Source organism: Pleurodeles waltl, chromosome 8 (genome assembly GCF_031143425.1).
Source record: "Pleurodeles waltl isolate 20211129_DDA chromosome 8, aPleWal1.hap1.20221129, whole genome shotgun sequence".
Taxonomy (NCBI): domain Eukaryota; kingdom Metazoa; phylum Chordata; class Amphibia; order Caudata; family Salamandridae; genus Pleurodeles; species Pleurodeles waltl.
Window position 1 is genome coordinate 346604794 of NC_090447.1, and position 18671 is coordinate 346623464.

The window sequence follows — 18671 nt, forward strand, 5'->3', positions numbered from 1 at the left end:
CTTGATTAGCCAGTCGTCTAGATATGGGAACACATGTATTTGCTGCCTTCTGATATGTGCAGCGACTACTGCTAGACATTTGGTAAAGACTCTTGGTGCGGTTGTTAGTCCGAAAGGCAATACCTTGAATTGGTAATGTATTCCTTTGAATACAAACCTTAGGTATTTCCTGTGCGATGGGTGTATTGGTATATGGAAATACGCGTCTTTGAGGTCTAAAGTTGTCATGTAGTCGTGTAGTTTTAGCAATGGTAACACTTCTTGTAGTGTGACCATGTGAAAGTGGTCTGATTTGATGAATGTGTTTACTATTCTGAGGTCTAGGATTGGTCTCAGCGTTTTGTCCTTCTTTGGTATCAGAAAGTACAGTGAGTAAACTCCTGTGTTTATTTGTGTGTTTGGTACTAATTCGATTGCATTCTTCTGCAATAGTGCCTGCGCTTCTATCTCCAGGAGATTGGAATGATGTTTTGTCAAATTTTGTGCTTTTGGTGGTATGTTTGGAGGGAATTGTAGACATTCTATGCAATAACCATGTTGGATAATTGCTAGAACCCAAGTGTCTGTAGTGATTTCCTCCCATGCTTTGTAATAATGACCTATTCTTCCCCCCACTGGTGTTGTGTGGAGGGGGTGAGTGCCATGTGAGTCACTGCTTAGTAGTAGGGGTTTTGGGGCTTTGAAATTTTCCCCTATTCCTAGGGAATTGCCCTCCTCTATATTGTCCCCGAAAACCTCCTCCGTACTGTCCCTGGTAACTGGACGGTGTTGCCTGTGAGGTGCTGGCTTGTGTGCCCTGACCCCGAAACCCCCCTCTAAAGGGTGTTTTACGGAATGTGCTGTAATTCCCTCTGCTCTGCGGGGAGTAGAGTGCGCCCATGGCTTTAGCAGTGTCCGTGTCCTTTTTGAGTTTCTCAATCGCTGTGTCCACTTCTGGACCGAACAGTTCTTTTTCGTTAAAAGGCATATTGAGAACTGCTTGCTGAATCTTTGGTTTAAATCCAGACGTTCGTAGCCATGCATGCCTTCTGATAGTTACAGATGTATTAATTGTCCGTGCAGCTGTATCTGCAGCATCCATGGAGGAGCGTATTTGGTTGTTTGAAATGTTCTGTCCCTCCTCAACCACTTGTTTTGCCCTCTTTTGTAGGTCCTTGGGCAGATGTTCAATGAGATGTTGCATCTCATCCCAATGGGCTCTGTCATAGCGCGCAAGTAGTGCCTGAGAGTTAGCGATGCGCCACTGGTTTGCAGCTTGTGCTGCGACTCTTACCAGCTGCATCGAACTTGCGGCTTTCTTTATCTGGGGGTGGTGCATCTCCAGATGTGTGGGAGTTGGCCCTTTTCCTAGCTGCTCCTACAACGACAGAGTCTGGTGGCAGCTGTGTAGTGATGAAAACCGGGTCTGTAGGAGGCGCCTTATACTTTTTTTCCACTCTTGGTGTGATTGCCCTACTTTTGACCGGCTCCTTAAAGATTTCTTTTGCGTGCCGGAGCATACCAGGGAGCATAGGCAGGCTTTGGTATGAGCTGTGGGTGGAGGAGAGGGTGTTGAATAAAAAGTCATCCTCAACCTGTTCTGAGTGGAGGCTTACATTGTGAAATTGTGCTGCTCTAGCCACCACTTGAGAATACGCAGTGCTGTCCTCTGGTGGAGATGGCTTCGTAGGGTATGCCTCCGGGCTGTTATCTGACACTGGGGCGTCGTATAAGTCCCATGCGTCCTGATCTTGGTCACCCTGGCTCATGGTGGTGTGAGCTGGGGAACGTGATGGAGTTTGTGCTGGTGAGACATTAATTACAGGTGGAGGAGAGGGTGGTGGAGTAACCTTTTTCACCACCTTTGTTTGTGGTGTTTGTTCAGTTTGGAACTCCAATCTTCTCTTTCTTCTAATAGGGGGAAGGGTGCTTATTTTTCCTGTCCCCTCCTGTATGAAAATACGCTTTTGCGTATGGTCTACGTCAGTTGATTGTAGCTCTTCCTCAAACCTATGCTTTCGCATTTGGGAGGTTAGCGATTGCTCTTCTGTATAAGAGCCTGAAACTGGGTCGGTTGCAGTCTGTTTTGGCACCGAAACCCTGTCTGCATCTTTTTTCGGCTCCGAGGTGACTTTTTTCTTTTTCGGGGCCGAAACCTCTCGGCGTCGATCTTCGTCGGTGCCGCTGTCTCGGCGTCGAGCCGTGTCTACACCGGTATCTCGGTGTCGATGCTTGTCTCCAGCACTTTCTCAGTCCCGAGAAGGCTGCGTGCCGGTGTCTCGACCGGAGTCTGACGATCTCGGCACGGTTTGGGCCTTTTTCGGTGCCGACGGTCGGTCACCGAATTTATGGGTCGAGCCATGGCCTGGTGGCAGTGGCGTCCCCTGGGCCTTGTAAATCTTCTTCTGAGTGGTTTTCGACGTCTTACTCACGGTTTGTGTATCGTTGAATCCTTCGGAGTCCGATTCGTGGATCGAAAAGGTTCCTTCCTCTTCTTGTTCCTCGAACTCTCGGTGGGCTGTCGGCGCGGACGCCATCTGAAGTCTTCTGGCTCGACGGTCTCGGAGTGTTTTTCGGGACCGGAACGCACGACAGGCCTCGCAGGTGTCTTCACTGTGCTCAGGTGACAGGCACAGGTTACAGACCAAGTGTTGGTCTGTATAGGGGTATTTATTGTGGCATTTGGGACAGAAGCGGAACGGGGTCCGTTCCATCGGCGTTCTTCTGCACGCGGTCAGGCCTACCAGGCCCCGACGGGGGATCGAAAAACTACCCCGAAGGGCACCGGAGCTCTTCGATCTTTCAACGCGGTGTTGAATCTAACTACGCCGATCCCGAACGCAACAATACCGACGAAAATCTTCCGAAATTAGCTATCTTTCCGTTCCGAAACTCGGAGCGACAGGAACACGTCCGAACCCAATGGCGGAAAAAAAAAACAATCGAAGATGGAGTCGACGCCCATGCGCAATGGAGATAAAAGGAGGAGTCACTCAGTCCCGTGACTCGAAAGACTTCTTCGAAGAAAAACAACTTGTAACACTCCGGCCCAACACCAGATGGCGAGCTATGCAAAACATGCGTATCTACAGCGACAGATGCCATCGAACATATATTTTTCTATACAAAAACCTATTGGCCTGGAATTGTCCGAGTGTGTGTTCCTCATTTATTGCCCGTGTGTGTACAACAAATGCTTAACACTACTCCTCTGATAAGCCTACTGCTCGACCACACTACCACAAAATAGAGCATTAGAATTATCTCTTTTGGCCACTATCTTACTTCTAAGGGGAACCCTTGAACTCTGTGCATACTATTCCTTACTTTGAAATAGTGCATACAGAGCCAACTTCCTACAGCTTGTGTGTGCTGGTGGGGAGAAAATGACTAAGTCGACATGACACTTGTGGCATAGTTAAGTCGCCCCTCTAGCAGGCCTTACAGCTGTAAGGCAGGGTGCACTATACCAGTTCAGCTGAGTTGCACGAGTCCCTACAGTGGCTAAGCAAAACCTTAGACACTAAGTGCAGGGTAGCCATAAAGAGTATATAGTCTGGGAGTATGTCAGTTACAAACTCCACACTGAAATCTGGGAAGTTTAGTATCAAACTTCTCAGCACAATAAATGCACACTGATGCCAGTGTGGGTTTTATTGTAAAATACACCCAGAGGGCATCTTAGAGATATGCCCCCTGAATACCAGTCTGACTCCTAGTGCTAGGCTGACTGGTTGTCTCAGGCTGGCAGAAACTAGACGAGTTTCTGGCCACATGGGGTGAGTGCCTTTGCCACTCTGGCCAGGAACAAAGCCTGTACTGGGTGGAGGTGCTTACCACCACCTGCAGGAATTGTAACACCCGGAGGTGAGCCTCAAAGGCTCCTGCCTGTTCCAGTACCCCAGGACATCCCAGCTAGTGGAGATGCCCACCCCTCTGGACACAGCCCCCACTTTTGGCGGAAAGTCCAGAGGAGATAATTAGAAAAACAAGGAGTTACCTACCAGTCAGGAAAGCCCCTAAGGTGCCCTGAGCTGAGGTGATCCCCTGCCTTTAGAAATCCTCCATCTGGAGGACTCCCCCCAATAGGAATAGGGATGTGCGCCCCCCCCCCCCTCTCCTCAGGGAGGAAGCACAATGAGAGTGTATCTACCCTCAAGGACAGCCATTGGCTACTGCCCCTCCCCCCAGGCCTAAACACACCCCTAAATGTAATAATTAGGGGCAACCCTGAACCCAGGAAATCAGATTCCTGCAACCTGAAGAGGACTGCTGACCTGAAAGCCCCAGAGACGACAACTGACTTGGCCACAGCCCTACCAGCCTGTCTACAGACTCAAAGAACCTGAACAGCGATGCATCCAGTGGGACCAGTGACCTCTAAGGACTGCCCTACATCTAAAGGACCAAGAAACTCCAGAGAACAGCGGCACTGTTCAGAAACTGCAACAACTTTGCAACGAAGAAGCAACTTTTAAAGAGACTCCATTCCCGCCGGATGCGCGAGACTTTTCACTCTGCACCGGATGCACCTGATGCCCCCAGCTTGAGTCCAGGACAACCAACACCGCAGAGGACTCCCAGGCGACCAACAACGTGGACACCGTGAGTCGACCTCCCTGCACCCCCACAGTGACTCCTGCAGAGAGGATCCAGAGGCTCCCCCTGACCACGACTGCCCGGTAACAAAGAACCAGGCACCTGAAAGAAGCACTGCACCCGCACACCCAGGCCAGAGACAAACCAACTAGTGGTATAGGACCAGCAGGTGGCCTTCATCCTAGCTGGGTCGGTGGCTGGCCTGAGAAGCCCCCCTGTGCCCTGCCTGCATCGCCTAAGTGACCCCCAGGTCCCTCCATTGCTTTCTATAGCACACCGACACCTACTTTGCACACTGCACCAGGCTGCCCCTGTGCGAGTGTTGAGTGCCTGACAACCCCCCCCCCCCAAAAAAAGTGCTCTACAAAACCCTCCTGGTCTGCTACCCGTCCTCCAAAGGCGCCTATGTGTTTTGGGCCCTCCTCTTGATTTTATGCACTGTGGCCACTTTTAAAATAGCTATTTGCCATTTTACCCAAGTCTGTGTGTACTACTGTTTTAAATCAGTTCTATACTTACCTGTGTGAAGTACCTTGCATTTGATGTACTTACTGCAAATCCTAAATAAATTAAGAACATTTTTCTATATAAAACCCATTGGCCTGGAGTTAGTCTTTGCTTGCGTGTTCCTCATTTATTGCCTGTGCGTGTACAACAAATGCTTAACACTACCCTCTGATAAGCCTACTGCTCGACCACACTACCACAAAATAGAGCATTAGTATTATCGCCACTATCAACCTCTAAGAGGAACCCTTGGACTCTGTGCACACTCTCTCACTTTGAGATAGTATATACAGAGCCAACTTCCTACAGCAGATATTTCTTAAATATTGCATCTGCCATAATTTATAAAACAAATCCTTCCTGTGAAGAGCTGTCAGATGGGGCTCCTGCACTTCAATGTGTGGTAGAAAATCTGACAGTTTGAAGGTTCAGTGCGAGATCAGCTGGAGGTAGAGCATTATAACCGACTGACGTTTGAGTCATAAAAAGATGGTGATATGTGGAAAAAGATGAATGTAGGTGTAATGGTATATTGGAGATGGAGTGTGGACTGCTGTTGAAGACTGGGTTCCAGTCTGACTGGAAACTATTCTAATGTGAATTTATTAAAGATACCAATGCTGGAGAACTAAGTGGCTAGAAGTCAGAGTGGATCAAGACTGAGGCTCTATCCTCAGTCAACTGACCTGCACTCGAGTAACAAACAACCCCTTGCCAAATGGGTGGGTGTAAACCTCCTAAAGACGCTGCCATTTGAAAGTTAGTCTTCTGGCTTCTTTTCAATAAGCTGTTTACGTAGACAGTATATTGCAGCTAACAGTTCAAGAAATCACTGGATTCAAAAAAGCAGAGTGCGCAGTTCAACTTTTATTTTAATAAAATCAGAGTAACGCACAGCACATGCTGTGCCATCATCTAAACTAGTACAATAGCAATTACTAAACCTACAGTGACTTCAAGTTCTATCTTGACAATTAGCAAGTTCGGATCCATTCTTTGCATATGATTTTTGAAACCTTATTTCTGAACTGAAAATATTGCTGCCAACAAATCTTGCTAAGTTGCTCTGACTGAATATGCAAGTCACTGATTATGCCAATACAACAAAGATAAACCACATGTTTGAGGATTGCAATGTGCCAGACATTCACTGAAATAAAAAAAAAAAACCACACAACTAAACAAAACTCACGCAACAAACATCTGAGAATCTGGACACTTCACATCAGTGTTTTGAAGTGTTTCATTAATATCTTAAGACAAGTGTATCAAAACCTTGGCATTTTTCACTTTAATTGCCAATTTTTTTTGTAGTTTTAAGTTACACCAGAAAGTTGTGGCTACACTGCCAATACCGGGTCTGCTTAATTTGACTTAAGAGTTTAATATGACTTAAACATTAAAAGCTCACACTACCCCGAAATATATAATTTCACGCATACGGTGACATTCAACATTCAAGTGCCAGTGTTTTTGTACTGTCTTTTGGTCAAGTTTCTTTAAACTTTCAAAGAATCACTTTAGGCTTACAAAAATAAATATTTGTCAAAATGTTCAATAAATATCACACAAACTAGCAGCAAAAAGTATCTAGAAATCTGTCGTGTGCAAAATAGTTTCCTTCCCAACCATCATTCCCATGGTCCCAAATCTATATTTTTAATCTAACCCTTACCCCTTAAGCTGCGTTCAACTTCAAGAGACTAAATAAGATTGGAAGTTAAGGACACGCACACAAGACATATATATAAAATTCTCTGCATGTGCAATAAAAGAAGTATTTTGTAAAAAGTTATGGTCAAAATGTACAAGGGCCTAAAACCTAGACTAATTGAAATAGCACCATAACAAACGACCTCAATACTGTCAAGTGCACCTAATTAAAAGGTTCGGAACAAGGCACAATACACTTTCTATTGCACTTTAGGAGATTTTGCCATTTTCGGATGCCACTAATTGATTAAGATTTGATCACAGCCACGTGACAATTAGTAAACTTGTGGCAGAGGCATTTAAATGGTGGACAATACTTATCTTTGGCCAGATTTAGCATAAACCGATTAAATACAATGGAAACCTATGCAACTAAAACTGACTGAAAGCTGCACTTATTTGCAGAATTAACACCTTGTGCAGTAATGTACATTTCCAACCTCTGTGATCTCTAAAGATTTCAGTTTACTCTTCAGGAGCCATTTTACAGTCTACAGTAAGCCAAGTATGTTTATCTCAACGCAGCTTGAACAGAGTATTGTGAATCTGCATTAAAATAAAGCCTGCTGCATAATTCTTCCTGTTCATACCCTCTTGACCAAAAAACATCAACACTAGCATGCGTTATTAGACCAAAATCAGCGAGGTCCATAAAGTGGGACCGCTCACTGCTGTGGTCAGCCATTCTACCATTTCATTTTCATATGACAGGCATTTAGTCTAAATAGATGACTTGTCCTAAAAAAAACCAAAAAAAACAGTTTCAAGTTATCTTTAAACATTCCCTGTAATATTCGGTCCACATTTGGCTATCTCACATTAATGATCTGCCTAAACATTGAAAAAAGGAATTGCTGTATTTACTTGCATTAACTTTAAAAACAGTGCTTCCAATGTATGTAGGTGTCCATACATCATAATGACTGGAATGGCTTAAAAAGACTTCATGTTCTAAAGTACCTATCCAGGATAGAGTGAGCAAATCAGAACTTCGGTGAACTTTGCAGTCATTTACATTAGAAACCGTGCATACTAAATGCTTAAAGATATTTGTAAGTAATAGGAGTCTTAATGCAGACAACTGACAAAGTTCTTGTAATTATGCATGGATAAACTGACGATTCCTGTTTGAGTTGTATCACACCTGTGTGCCAAGGTTTGATTACGCCCAAGTTCAACACATTTATTGAGTCAAAAATTGATATCTTGAGCATTGCTGAGCGAACAGGACATCAAAATAAAAGTTGTCTAAAGTTAAAGGCACAGTACATTAACAAACAAATGATCCTCAGTCACAAAATAATAAATGCAGTTGCCAGGAGGGGATGGAGGGAGGGAATTAATCCAAAGTACAGCAATGAAATCTTTCAAACACCGTCAGAGTAGGGCTTCTTGTTCCTATTGTTGGTTCATGACCTCGAGCTCCCATCAAAAAACAAAATTCAGTGGAGAATCACAGCTGGTAATGTACTGCGAGTTCTTGAAGCTACACAAGGTATAGTCTGGCTAAGTTACATGTGGTTTCCATATTAGCTTGGTTGGTAGGCATCTGATATAAACTGATACTTCAGTTTCCCCACCAGTCAACACTGGAGCTCCCACCATAGTTCCCACCATATCCATCACTGTTATAAAATCCTCCAAATCCACCGCCACCTTAAAAAAAAAAAAGAAAAAAGTAATTGTGAGAAATGTCCATATTATACACTTTCAGTTGATCTCATTTTTATTATAATAGAGATATGTTTGAAGGAGGACTAACTAGTAACTCAAACTAGGGGTTTGATGCATAAAGCTTACCTCCTCCAAACCCTCTGCTACTTCCATGACTACTGCCACCTCCACTACGGGTTCCGCGACTGCTACCAAAGCTGCTGCTGCTGCTGCTGCTGGAACCACCACTACTCTGCCTGTAGTCTCTGGCACCAAATCCTCCACTGAACCTGCTGCAATGCAAGTGAAAAACAAAATAAATTACCTATAATATTAAATATATTTTTTTAAATACACATTTTATCGACCATCTTCAGCCAACAATAAAGACACACAGGTAAGATCACATGTTTGTCCAGTTAGGGCGGGGAGAAGCAGGGGAAGCAGAATGATATATGTTTTTCATACACAAAGATAAGTGAAAAAGCATAACCGCTGCGGGGTGGCATACAAAGTTATTGGAAACCAAAAACAAAAGTTAAGGAAAATGTACATACCTGTAGTTCTAGTTCTGCATCATAGGTATCTACAATGAAGTCATAAACGTTGCATAATTCTTCCTCACAGCCTGCTGGGACTTCAGGCTGCAGGGAATTATTCAACGTTCTAGAATATCGCTGAAGATCCTACGAAGCAGAAGGAATGGTTTCTTACCTGTAACTCCAGTTCTCTCGTAGGGGTATTTCCATGATAGTCATAAGCACTGAATAGTTCTGCACGCCTGCGGAGACCCCAGAGCACTGTTCTGCAATGTATTCTTAAGTGTAGATTTTTGCCTTTCTTGAAAAAAGGCCAGTTAAGTCACTTAAGAATATTGTAAAGAAATGGCTCCCTGTTGCAGTTGCCCCCCACTTTTTGCCTGATACTGATGCTGACTTGACTGAGAAGTGTGCTGGGACCCTGCTAACCAGGCCCCAGCACCAGTGTTCTTTCACCTAAAATGTACCATTGATTCCACAATTGGCACACCCTGGCATCCAGATAAGTCCCTTGTAACTGGTACCTCTGGTACCAAGGGCCCTGATGCCAGGGAAGGTCTCTAAGGGCTGCAGCATGTATTATGCCACCCTAGAGACCCCTCACTCAGCACAGACACACGGCTTACAAGCCTGTGTGTGCTAGTGAGAACAAAATGAGTAAGTCGACATGGCACTCCCCTCAGGGTGCCATGCCAGCCTCTCACTGCCTATGCAGTATAGGTAAGACACCCCTCTAGCAGGCCTTACAGCCCCAAGGCAGGGTGCACTATACCATAGGTGAGGGTACCAGTGCATGAGCACTGTACCCCTACAGTGTCTAAGCAAAACCTTAGACATTGTAAGTGCAGGGTAGCCATAAGAGTATATGGTCTGGGAGTCTGTTTTACACGAACTCCACAGCACCATAATGGCTACACTGAAAACTGGGAAGTTTGGTATCAAACTTCTCAGCACAATAAATGCACACTGATGCCAGTGTACATTTTATTGCAAAATACACCCCAGAGGGCACCTTAGAGGTGCCCCCTGAAACTTAACCGACTGTCTGTGTAGGCTGACTAGTTCCAGCAGCCTGCCACACTAGAGACATGTAGCTGGCCCCATGGGGAGAGTGCCTTTGTCACTCTGAGGCCAGTAACAAAGCCTGCACTGGGTGGAGATGCTAACACCTCCCCCAGGCAGGAGCTGTAACACCTGGCGGTGAGCCTCAAAGGCTCACCCCTTTGTCACAGCACCGCAGGACACTCCAGCTAGTGGAGTTGCCCGCCCCCTCCGGCCCCGGCCCCCACTTTTCGCGGCAAGGCCGGAGAAAATAATGAGAACAACAAGGAGGAGTCACTGGCCAGTCAGGACAGCCCCTAAGGTGTCCTGAGCTGAGGTGACTAACTTTTAGAAATCCTCCATCTTGCAGATGGAGGATTCCCCCAATAGGATTAGGGATGTGACCCCCTCCCCTTGGGAGGAGGCACAAAGAGGGTGTACCCACCCTCAGGGCTAGTAGCCATTGGCTACTAACCCCCCCAGACCTAAACACGCCCTTAAATTTAGTATTTAAGGGCTTCCCTGAACCTAAAGATTTAGATTCCTGCAACAACAAGGACTGCCTAGCTGAAAACCCCTGCAGAGGAAGACCAGAAGACAACAACTGCCTTGGCTCCAGAAACTCACCGGCCTGTCTCCTGCCTTCCAAAGAACTCTGCTTCAGCGACGCCTTCCAAAGGGACCAGCGACCTCTGAATCCTCTGAGGACTGCCCTGCTTCGACGACAAGAAACTCCCGAGGACAGCGGACCTGCTCCAAAAAGACTGCAACTTTATCCAAAGGAGCAGCTTTAAAGACCCCTGCAATCTCCCCGCAAGAAGCGTGAGACTTGCAACACTGCACCCGGCGACCCCGACTCGGCTGGTGGAGAACCACCACCTCAGGGAGGACCCCCGGACTACCCTACGACTGAGTACCAAACCCTGTCCCCCCCTGAGCCCCCACAGCGCCGCCTGCAGAGGGAATCCCGAGGCTTCCCCTGACCGCGACTCTCTGAAACCTAAGTCCCGACGCCTGGAAAAGACCCTGCACCCGCAGCCCCCAGGACCTGAAGGACCGGACTTTCACTGCAGAAGTGACCCCCAGGAGTCCCTCTCCCTTGCCCAAGTGGAGGTTTCCCAGAGGAAGCCCCCCCTTGCCTGCCTGCAGCGCTGAAGAGATCCCTTGATCTCTCATTGACTTCCATTGCGAACCCGACGCTTGTTCTAACACTGCACCCGGCCGCCCCCGCGCCGCTGAGGGTGTAATTTCTGTGTGGGCTTGTGTCCCCCCCCGGTGCCCTACAAAACCCCCCTGGTCTGCCCTCCGAAGACGCGGGTACTTACCTGCTGGCAGACTGGAACCGGGGCACCCCCTTCTCTCCCTTGAAGCCTATGCGTTTTGGGCACCACTTTGAACTCTGCACCTGACCGGCCCTGAGCTGCTGGTGTGGTAACTTTGGGGTTGCTCTGAACCCCCAACGGTGGGCTACCTTGGACCAAGAACTGAACCCTGTAAGTGTCTTACTTACCTCCCCAGGAACTGTGAAAATTGCACTAAGTGTCCACTTTTAAAGTAGCTATTTGTGAATAACTTGAAAAGTATACATGCAATTGAAATGATTCAAAGTTCCTAATGTACTTACCTGCAATACCTTTCAAACAAGATATTACATGTTAAATTTGAACCTGTGGTTCTTAAAATAAACTAAGAAAATATATTTTTCTATAACAAAACCTATTGGCTGGATTTGTCTCTGAGTGTGTGTACCTCATTTATTGTCTGTGTGTATGTACAACAAATGCTTAACACTACTCCTTGGATAAGCCTACTGCTCGACCACACTACCACAAAATAGAGCATTAGTATTATCTATTTTTACCACTATTTTACCTCTAAGGGGAACCCTTGGACTCTGTGCATGCTATTCCTTACTTTGAAATAGCACATACAGAGCCAACTTCCTACAAATATCAATGTGCAGCCTAGGTGAAAAGCTACAAATGCCAAATTGTTCATTCTTTAGGTTGGAAAGAAAGGAAGCTGTAGTACAGATATACCTTTAAAACCGTATTTATTCTAGAAATGTAGTAAAAAACATTCTCCAACTTTATTTACACCTTCAAATGAGAATGAAACAATGCAGGGCAGTGTAGCCCATAGGCTGCCATTATACAGGATGTAAATCGAGCTGTGCCTTTATGAAAATAAAGTCTTCCTGTATCCCATCATGCACAGCAAAAGGCAGTTGCCTCAGTTCGTTTTGTAGGCTTGTAATATGACATGAAGAAACCTGAATATCCTTTTAATTAACAACATCATTATTATTGTGGATATCCTTATGTCAACTCCACAGGGGAGGAGGGAGGGTTGCTTATGATTATCATTGAAATACCCCTACGAGAGAACTGGAGTTACAGGTAAGAAACCATTCCTTCTCTTGTAGGGGATTTCCATGTATAGTCATAAGCACGGACTAGATTAGCAAGCTCATCCCAATAACCGCGTTAGAGTAGACAGAACAATACCGAAACAATAAATTACGCAAATAAATTCGAGAGGCCTGTCCAACCTGAGCATCTGTCCTACCATCTGAATCAAGGCAGTAATGCTTAGTAAAGGTATGGACAGATTTCCAGGTAGCCGCTTTGCATATTTCTGCCAAAGGAATGTTTCTCATCAAAGCAACAGTTGCTGCCTTCCACCTAGTGGAATGGGCTTTTGGCCTGCCATCGAGGGATCTATTTGCTAACTGATAACCGAATAGGATAAAAGAAACAATCCACCTGGATAAGGATTGTTTGGAAGTGGCTAAACCTGTTCTAACTGGGCCATAGTTAATAAACAGCTGCTGTGATTTTCGCAAGGATTTTGTTCTATCCAAGTAAAATTTAAGACCCTTTTAACATCGAGAGAATGTAGGGTTCTCCCAGCAGGAGTAGATGGATTTTTGAAGAAAGTCGGTAATAAGATGGTTTGGTTTACATGAGTCTGAATTTTGGATGTGTCCTCATTACTACTTTTGACGAATGAAAAAACCGTATAAGGTTCTTGAGCGCAAAGGGCCGGGATCTCACTAACCCAGCGAGCTGAAGTGAATGCAACCAGAAATGCAGTTTTCCGTGTAAGATGTTGGAGTGAGGCTTTATGTATTGGTTCAAAAGGATGCAGCATCAGATGCGAGAGAACAATATTCAGCTCCCATGGAGGAGATGGTCGTCTAATGGGAGGAAAGACCTTTTTCAAACCTTCTAGGAAGTCTTTTATGATTGGAATTTTAAAGAAAGAGGATTGGGAAGGGCTCTTCCTTTATGCCGTTAGAGCTGCCAGGTGTACTTTCATTGATGACAACTGCAAGCCAGACTTCGCCAAATTTAACAAGTATGGAAGAATAGCTTCTTCTCCGCATGTTATTGGGTCGACGTTCTTGTCCAAGCACCACATGCAGAACCTTTTCCATTTGAAGGTATAAGCTGTTCTTGTGGAAGGGCGCTTTGCCTCCCTTAGAATCTCCATGCAGTCCTGAGGTAGATTCAGGTGACCATATTTTACTAACTCAGGAGCCATGCTGCCAAATTCAACGATGAGAGGTTGGGATGTGTCATCTGGCCTCGAAACTTCGTGAGAAGGTCGGGGCAACAAGGTAATCTGATGTGTGGTTTGAGTGACCCGTGAAGGAGGTCTGGAAACCACCACTGGCGTGGCCTGTGAGAGTTGGACAGCTTGAGGACTGTCGGTATCAGGGGAAGCGGTGGAAAGGCATAAAGAAATGATCCTGACCAGTTTATCCACAGGGCATTCCCCAATGTTCCTGGATGGTAGTATCTGGAGGCAAAGCTTTGGCATTTTTTGTTTTCTGGGGTTGCGAATAGGTCTATAGAAGGGGTACCCCACATGGAAAAAATGGAGCGGACGACAGTCGTGCAAAACCCACTCGTGGTTTTCGTCCATTGCTCAGCTGAGGGCATCCTCTTGGACATTCTGTATGCCCGGAAGGTGAGTTGGCACTAGCGATCGGTTCCTGGCCAGAAGCCAGTGCCAAATTGTCTGGGCCTCTGTCGACAGAGTCCTGGATCTGGTACCCCCTTGTTTGTTTAAATACTACATGGTGGCCATGTTGTCTGTCTGGAGAAGCAGAGTTTGCCTTCAGTGAGGGGAGGAAGGCCTTGAGTGCAAGATGGACTGCGCGAAGTTCTAAAAGATTGATGTGATAGTCGCTCTCTCTGTGACCACGTGCCTTGTATTTGGAGGTGATCCACATGCGCTCCCCATCCAAGCAGCAATGCATCCGTGACTATGGTTTGAGTTGGAGGCTGTTGTTGGAATGGCATCCCCTTCAGAAGATTGTTCGGAGAACACCACCACTTGAGAGATTGTATGGCATGGGGAGAAAGGAGGATGCTGTTTTCCTAATCGTCCACTAGTTGATACCATTGATTCTCCAGACATTCCTGTAAGGGTCTCATATGGAGGCGAGCATTGAGAATGAGGTAGCTGCAAGACGCCATTGAGCCCGGGAGAGAGGATATCGCTCTTGCAGTGGTCTGAGGCATTTTCAAGCTGCTGGCACTGAAGATTGATAATGAAAATGTCACTTACCCAGTGTACATCTGTTCGTGGCATCAGTCGCTGGAGATTCACATGTTCTGCATCTGCATAGCTCGCCATCTGGTGTTGGGTCGGAGTGTTACAAGTTGTTTTTCTTCGAAGAAGTCTTTCGAGTCACGGGACCGAGTGACTCCTCCTTCTGTCTCCATTGCGCATGGGCGTCGACTCCATCTTCGATTGTTTTCCCCGCAGAGGGTGAGGTAGGAGTTGTGTTGTAGTAATAGTGCCCATGCAATGGAGTGACTAAGTATGTACCTATTTAAGGTTAAAATAATATATATATGTAAGGAAATGCCTCCTTGGCATGGTTGCCCCCTGACTTTTTGCCTTTGCGGATGCTATGTTTACAATTGAAAGTGTACTGAGGCCTGCTAACCAGGCCCCAGCACCAGTGTTCTTTCCCTAACCTGTACTTTTGTATCCACAATTGGCAGACCCTGGCATCCAGATAAGTCCCTTGTAACTGGTACTTCTAGTACCAAGGGCCCTGATGCCAAGGAAGGTCTCTAAGGGCTGCAGCATGTCTTATGCCACCCTGGAGACCTCTCACTCAGCACAGACACACTGCTTGCCAGCTTGTGTGTGCTAGTGAGGACAAAACGAGTAAGTCGACATGGCACTCCCCTCAGGGTGCCATGCCAGCCTCTCACTGCCTATGCAGTATAGGTAAGACACCCCTCTAGCAGGCCTTACAGCCCTAAGGCAGGGTGCACTATACCATAGGTGAGGGTACCAGTGCATGAGCATGGTACCCCTACAGTGTCTAAACAAAACCTTAGACATTGTAAGTGCAGGGTAGCCATAAGAGTATATGGTCTGGGAGTCTGTCAAACACGAACTCCACAGCACCATAATGGCTACACTGAAAACTGGGAAGTTTGGTATCAAACTTCTCAGCACAATAAATGCACACTGATGCCAGTGTACATTTTATTGTAAAATACACCACAGAGGGCACCTTAGAGGTGCCCCCTGAAACTTAACCGACTGTCTGTGTAGGCTGACTAGTTCCAGCAGCCTGCCACACCAGAGACATGTTGCTGGCCCCATGGGGAGAGTGCCTTTGTCACTCTGAGGCCGGTAACAAAGCCTGCACTGGGTGGAGATGCTAACACCTCCCCCAGGCAGGAGCTGTGACACCTGGCGGTGAGCCTCAAAGGCTCACCCCTTTGTCACAGCCCAGCAGGGCACTCCAGCTTAGTGGAGTTGCCCGCCCCCTCCGGCCACGGCCCCCACTTTTGGCGGCAAGGCTGGAGGGAACAAAGAAAGCAACAAGGAGGAGTCACTGGCCAGTCAGGACAGCCCCTAAGGTGTCCTGAGCTGAGGTGACTCTAACTTTTAGAAATCCTCCATCTTGCAGATGGAGGATTCCCCCAATAGGGTTAGGATTGTGACCCCCTCCCCTTGGGAGGAGGCACAAAGAGGGTGTACCCACCCTCAGGGCTAGTAGCCATTGGCTACTAACCCCCCCAGACCTAAACACGCCCTTAAATTTAGAATTTAAGGGCTACCCTGAACCCTAGAAAATTAGATTCCTGCAAACTACAAGAAGGACTGCCTAGCTGAAAACCCCTGCAGAGGAAGACCAGAAGACGACAACTGCCTTGGCTCCAGAAACTCACCGGCCTGTCTCCTGCCTTCCAAAGATCCTGCTCCAGCGACGCCTTCCAAAGGGACCAGCGACCTCGACATCCTCTGAGGACTGCCCCTGCTTCGAAAAGACAAGAAACTCCCGAGGACAGCGGACCTGCTCCAAGAAAGGCTGCAACTTTGTTTCCAGCAGCCCTGAAAGAACCCTGCAAGCTCCCCGCAAGAAGCGTGAGACTTGCAACACTGCACCCGGCGACCCCGACTCGGCTGGTGGAGATCCAACACCTCAGGAGGGACCCCAGGACTACTCTGATACTGTGAGTACCAAAACCTGTCCCCCCCTGAGCCCCCACAGCGCCGCCTGCAGAGGGAATCCCGAGGCTTCCCCTGACCGCGACTCTTTGAATCCAAAGTCCCAACGCCTGGGAGAGACCCTGCACCCGCAGCCCCCAGGACCTGAAGGACCGGACTTTCACTGGAGAAGTGACCCCCAGGAGTCCCTCTCCCTTACCCAAGTGGAGGTTTCCCCGAGGAATCCCCCCCCTTGCCTGCCTGCAGCGCTGAAGAGATCCCGAGATCTCTCATAGACTAACATTGCGAACCCGACGCCTGTTCTTACACTGCACCCGGTCGCCCCCGCGCTGCTGAGGGTGAAATTTCTGTGTGGGCTTGTGTCCCCCCCGGTGCCCTACAAAACCCCCCTGGTCTGCCCTCCGAAGACGCGGGTACTTACCTGCAAGCAGACCGGAACCGGGGCACCCCCTTCTCTCCATTCTAGCCTATGTGTTTTTGGGCACCACTTTGAACTCTGCACCTGACCGGCCCTGAGCTGCTGGTGTGGTGACTTTGGGGTTGCTCTGAACCCCCAACGGTGGGCTACCTTGGACCAAGAACTGAACCCTGTAAGTGTCTTACTTACCTGGTAAAACTAACAAAAACTTACCTCCCCCAGGAACTGTGAAAATTGCACAAAGTGTCCACTTTTAAAGTAGCTATTTGTCAATAACTTGAAAAGTATACATGCAATTGAAATGATTCAAAGTTCCTAATGTACTTACCTGCAATACCTTTCAAACAAGATATTACATGTTAAATTTGAACCTGTGGTTCTTAAAATAAACTAAGAAAATATATTTTTCTATAACAAAACCTATTGGCTGGATTTGTCTCTGAGTGTGTGTACCTCATTTATTGTCTATGTGTATGTACAACAAATGCTTAACACTACTCCTTGGATAAGCCTACTGCTCGACCACACTACCACAAAATAGAGCATTAGTATTATCTCTTTTTACCACTATTTTACCTCTAAGGGGAACCCTTGGACTCTGTGCATGCTATTCCTTACTTTGAAATAGCACATGCAGAGCCAACTTCCTACATCAAATGTACAAAGTTGAAGCTAACTTCCAAACTGCTACAGGCTCCCGGGGAGGTGGGTGGGCACATGTGAATCTCCAGCGACTGATGCCACGAACAGATGTACACTGGGTAAGTGACATTTTCAGTTCGATGGCATCTGTCGCTGTAGATACACATGTTCTGCATAGACTAGTAAGCAGTTATCTCCCCAAAAGCGGTGGCTCAGCCTGTAGGAATGGAAGTGGTTTGAAATAATGTTCTTAACACGGCTTGACCTACTGTGGCTTGCTGTGCGGATAACACGTCTACACAGTAGTGCTTGGTGAACGTGTGTGGCGTAGACCATGTGGCTGCCTTACATATTTCTTGCATTGGGATGTTTCCTAGAAAGGCCATGGTAGCACCTTTTTTTCTGGTTGAGTGTGCCCTTGGTGTAATGGGCAGTTGTCGTTTTGATTTAAGGTAGCAGATTTGGATGCATTTAACTATCCATCTGGTTATACCTTGTTTTGATATTGGGTTTCCTGCATGAGGTTTTTGGAATGCAATAAATAGTTGTTTAGTCTTTCTGATGTTTTTCGTTCTGTCAATGTAGTACATTAATGCTCTTTTGACATCTAATGTATGTAGTGCCCTCTCAGCTACGGAATCTGGCTGTGGGAAGAACACTGGTAGTTCCACTGTTTGATTTAGGTGGAACGGTGAAATAACCTTTGGTAAAAATTTAGGATTAGTCCTTAGGACGACTATTTTTGTGTAGTTGTATAAAAGGTTCTTTAAGAGTAAGCGAAATTCAGGCGTTTACAATACGAGATGTAATGGCGATGAGAAATGCAACCTTCCAGGTTAGGAACTGTATTTCGCAAGAGTGCATGGGTTCAAAAGGTGGACCCATGAGTCTTGTTAAGACAACATTCAAGTTCCATGAAGGAACAGGTGGTGTTCTTGGTGGTATAATTATTTTAAGGCCTTCCATGAATGCTTTAATGACTGGTATCCTATATAGGGAAGTTGAATAGGTAGTCTGCAGGTATGCAGATATTGCCGCAAGGTGTATTTTAATGGAAGAGAAGGCTAGGTTAGATTTTTGTAAGTGAAGCA

At 46.6% G+C, this 18671-nt stretch overlaps 1 protein-coding gene across 3 annotated transcripts in view; it reads right to left on the minus strand.

Moving 5' to 3' along the window:
- Window positions 1-5932: 5932 nt before the first annotated feature.
- The window catches only part of DDX3X (DEAD-box helicase 3 X-linked), a 346585-nt gene continuing 333846 nt past the window's right edge, over window positions 5933-18671 (minus strand). For all 3 annotated transcript variants that reach the window (XM_069204208.1, XM_069204209.1, XM_069204207.1), the window contains 2 exons: window positions 8599-8744; window positions 5933-8454 (listed from right to left, as the gene is read on the minus strand). In XM_069204208.1, the coding sequence (XP_069060309.1) occupies window positions 8366-8454; window positions 8599-8744 (235 nt within the window). In that variant the 3' untranslated portion in view covers window positions 5933-8365. The remainder of the gene's footprint in view (window positions 8455-8598; window positions 8745-18671) is intronic.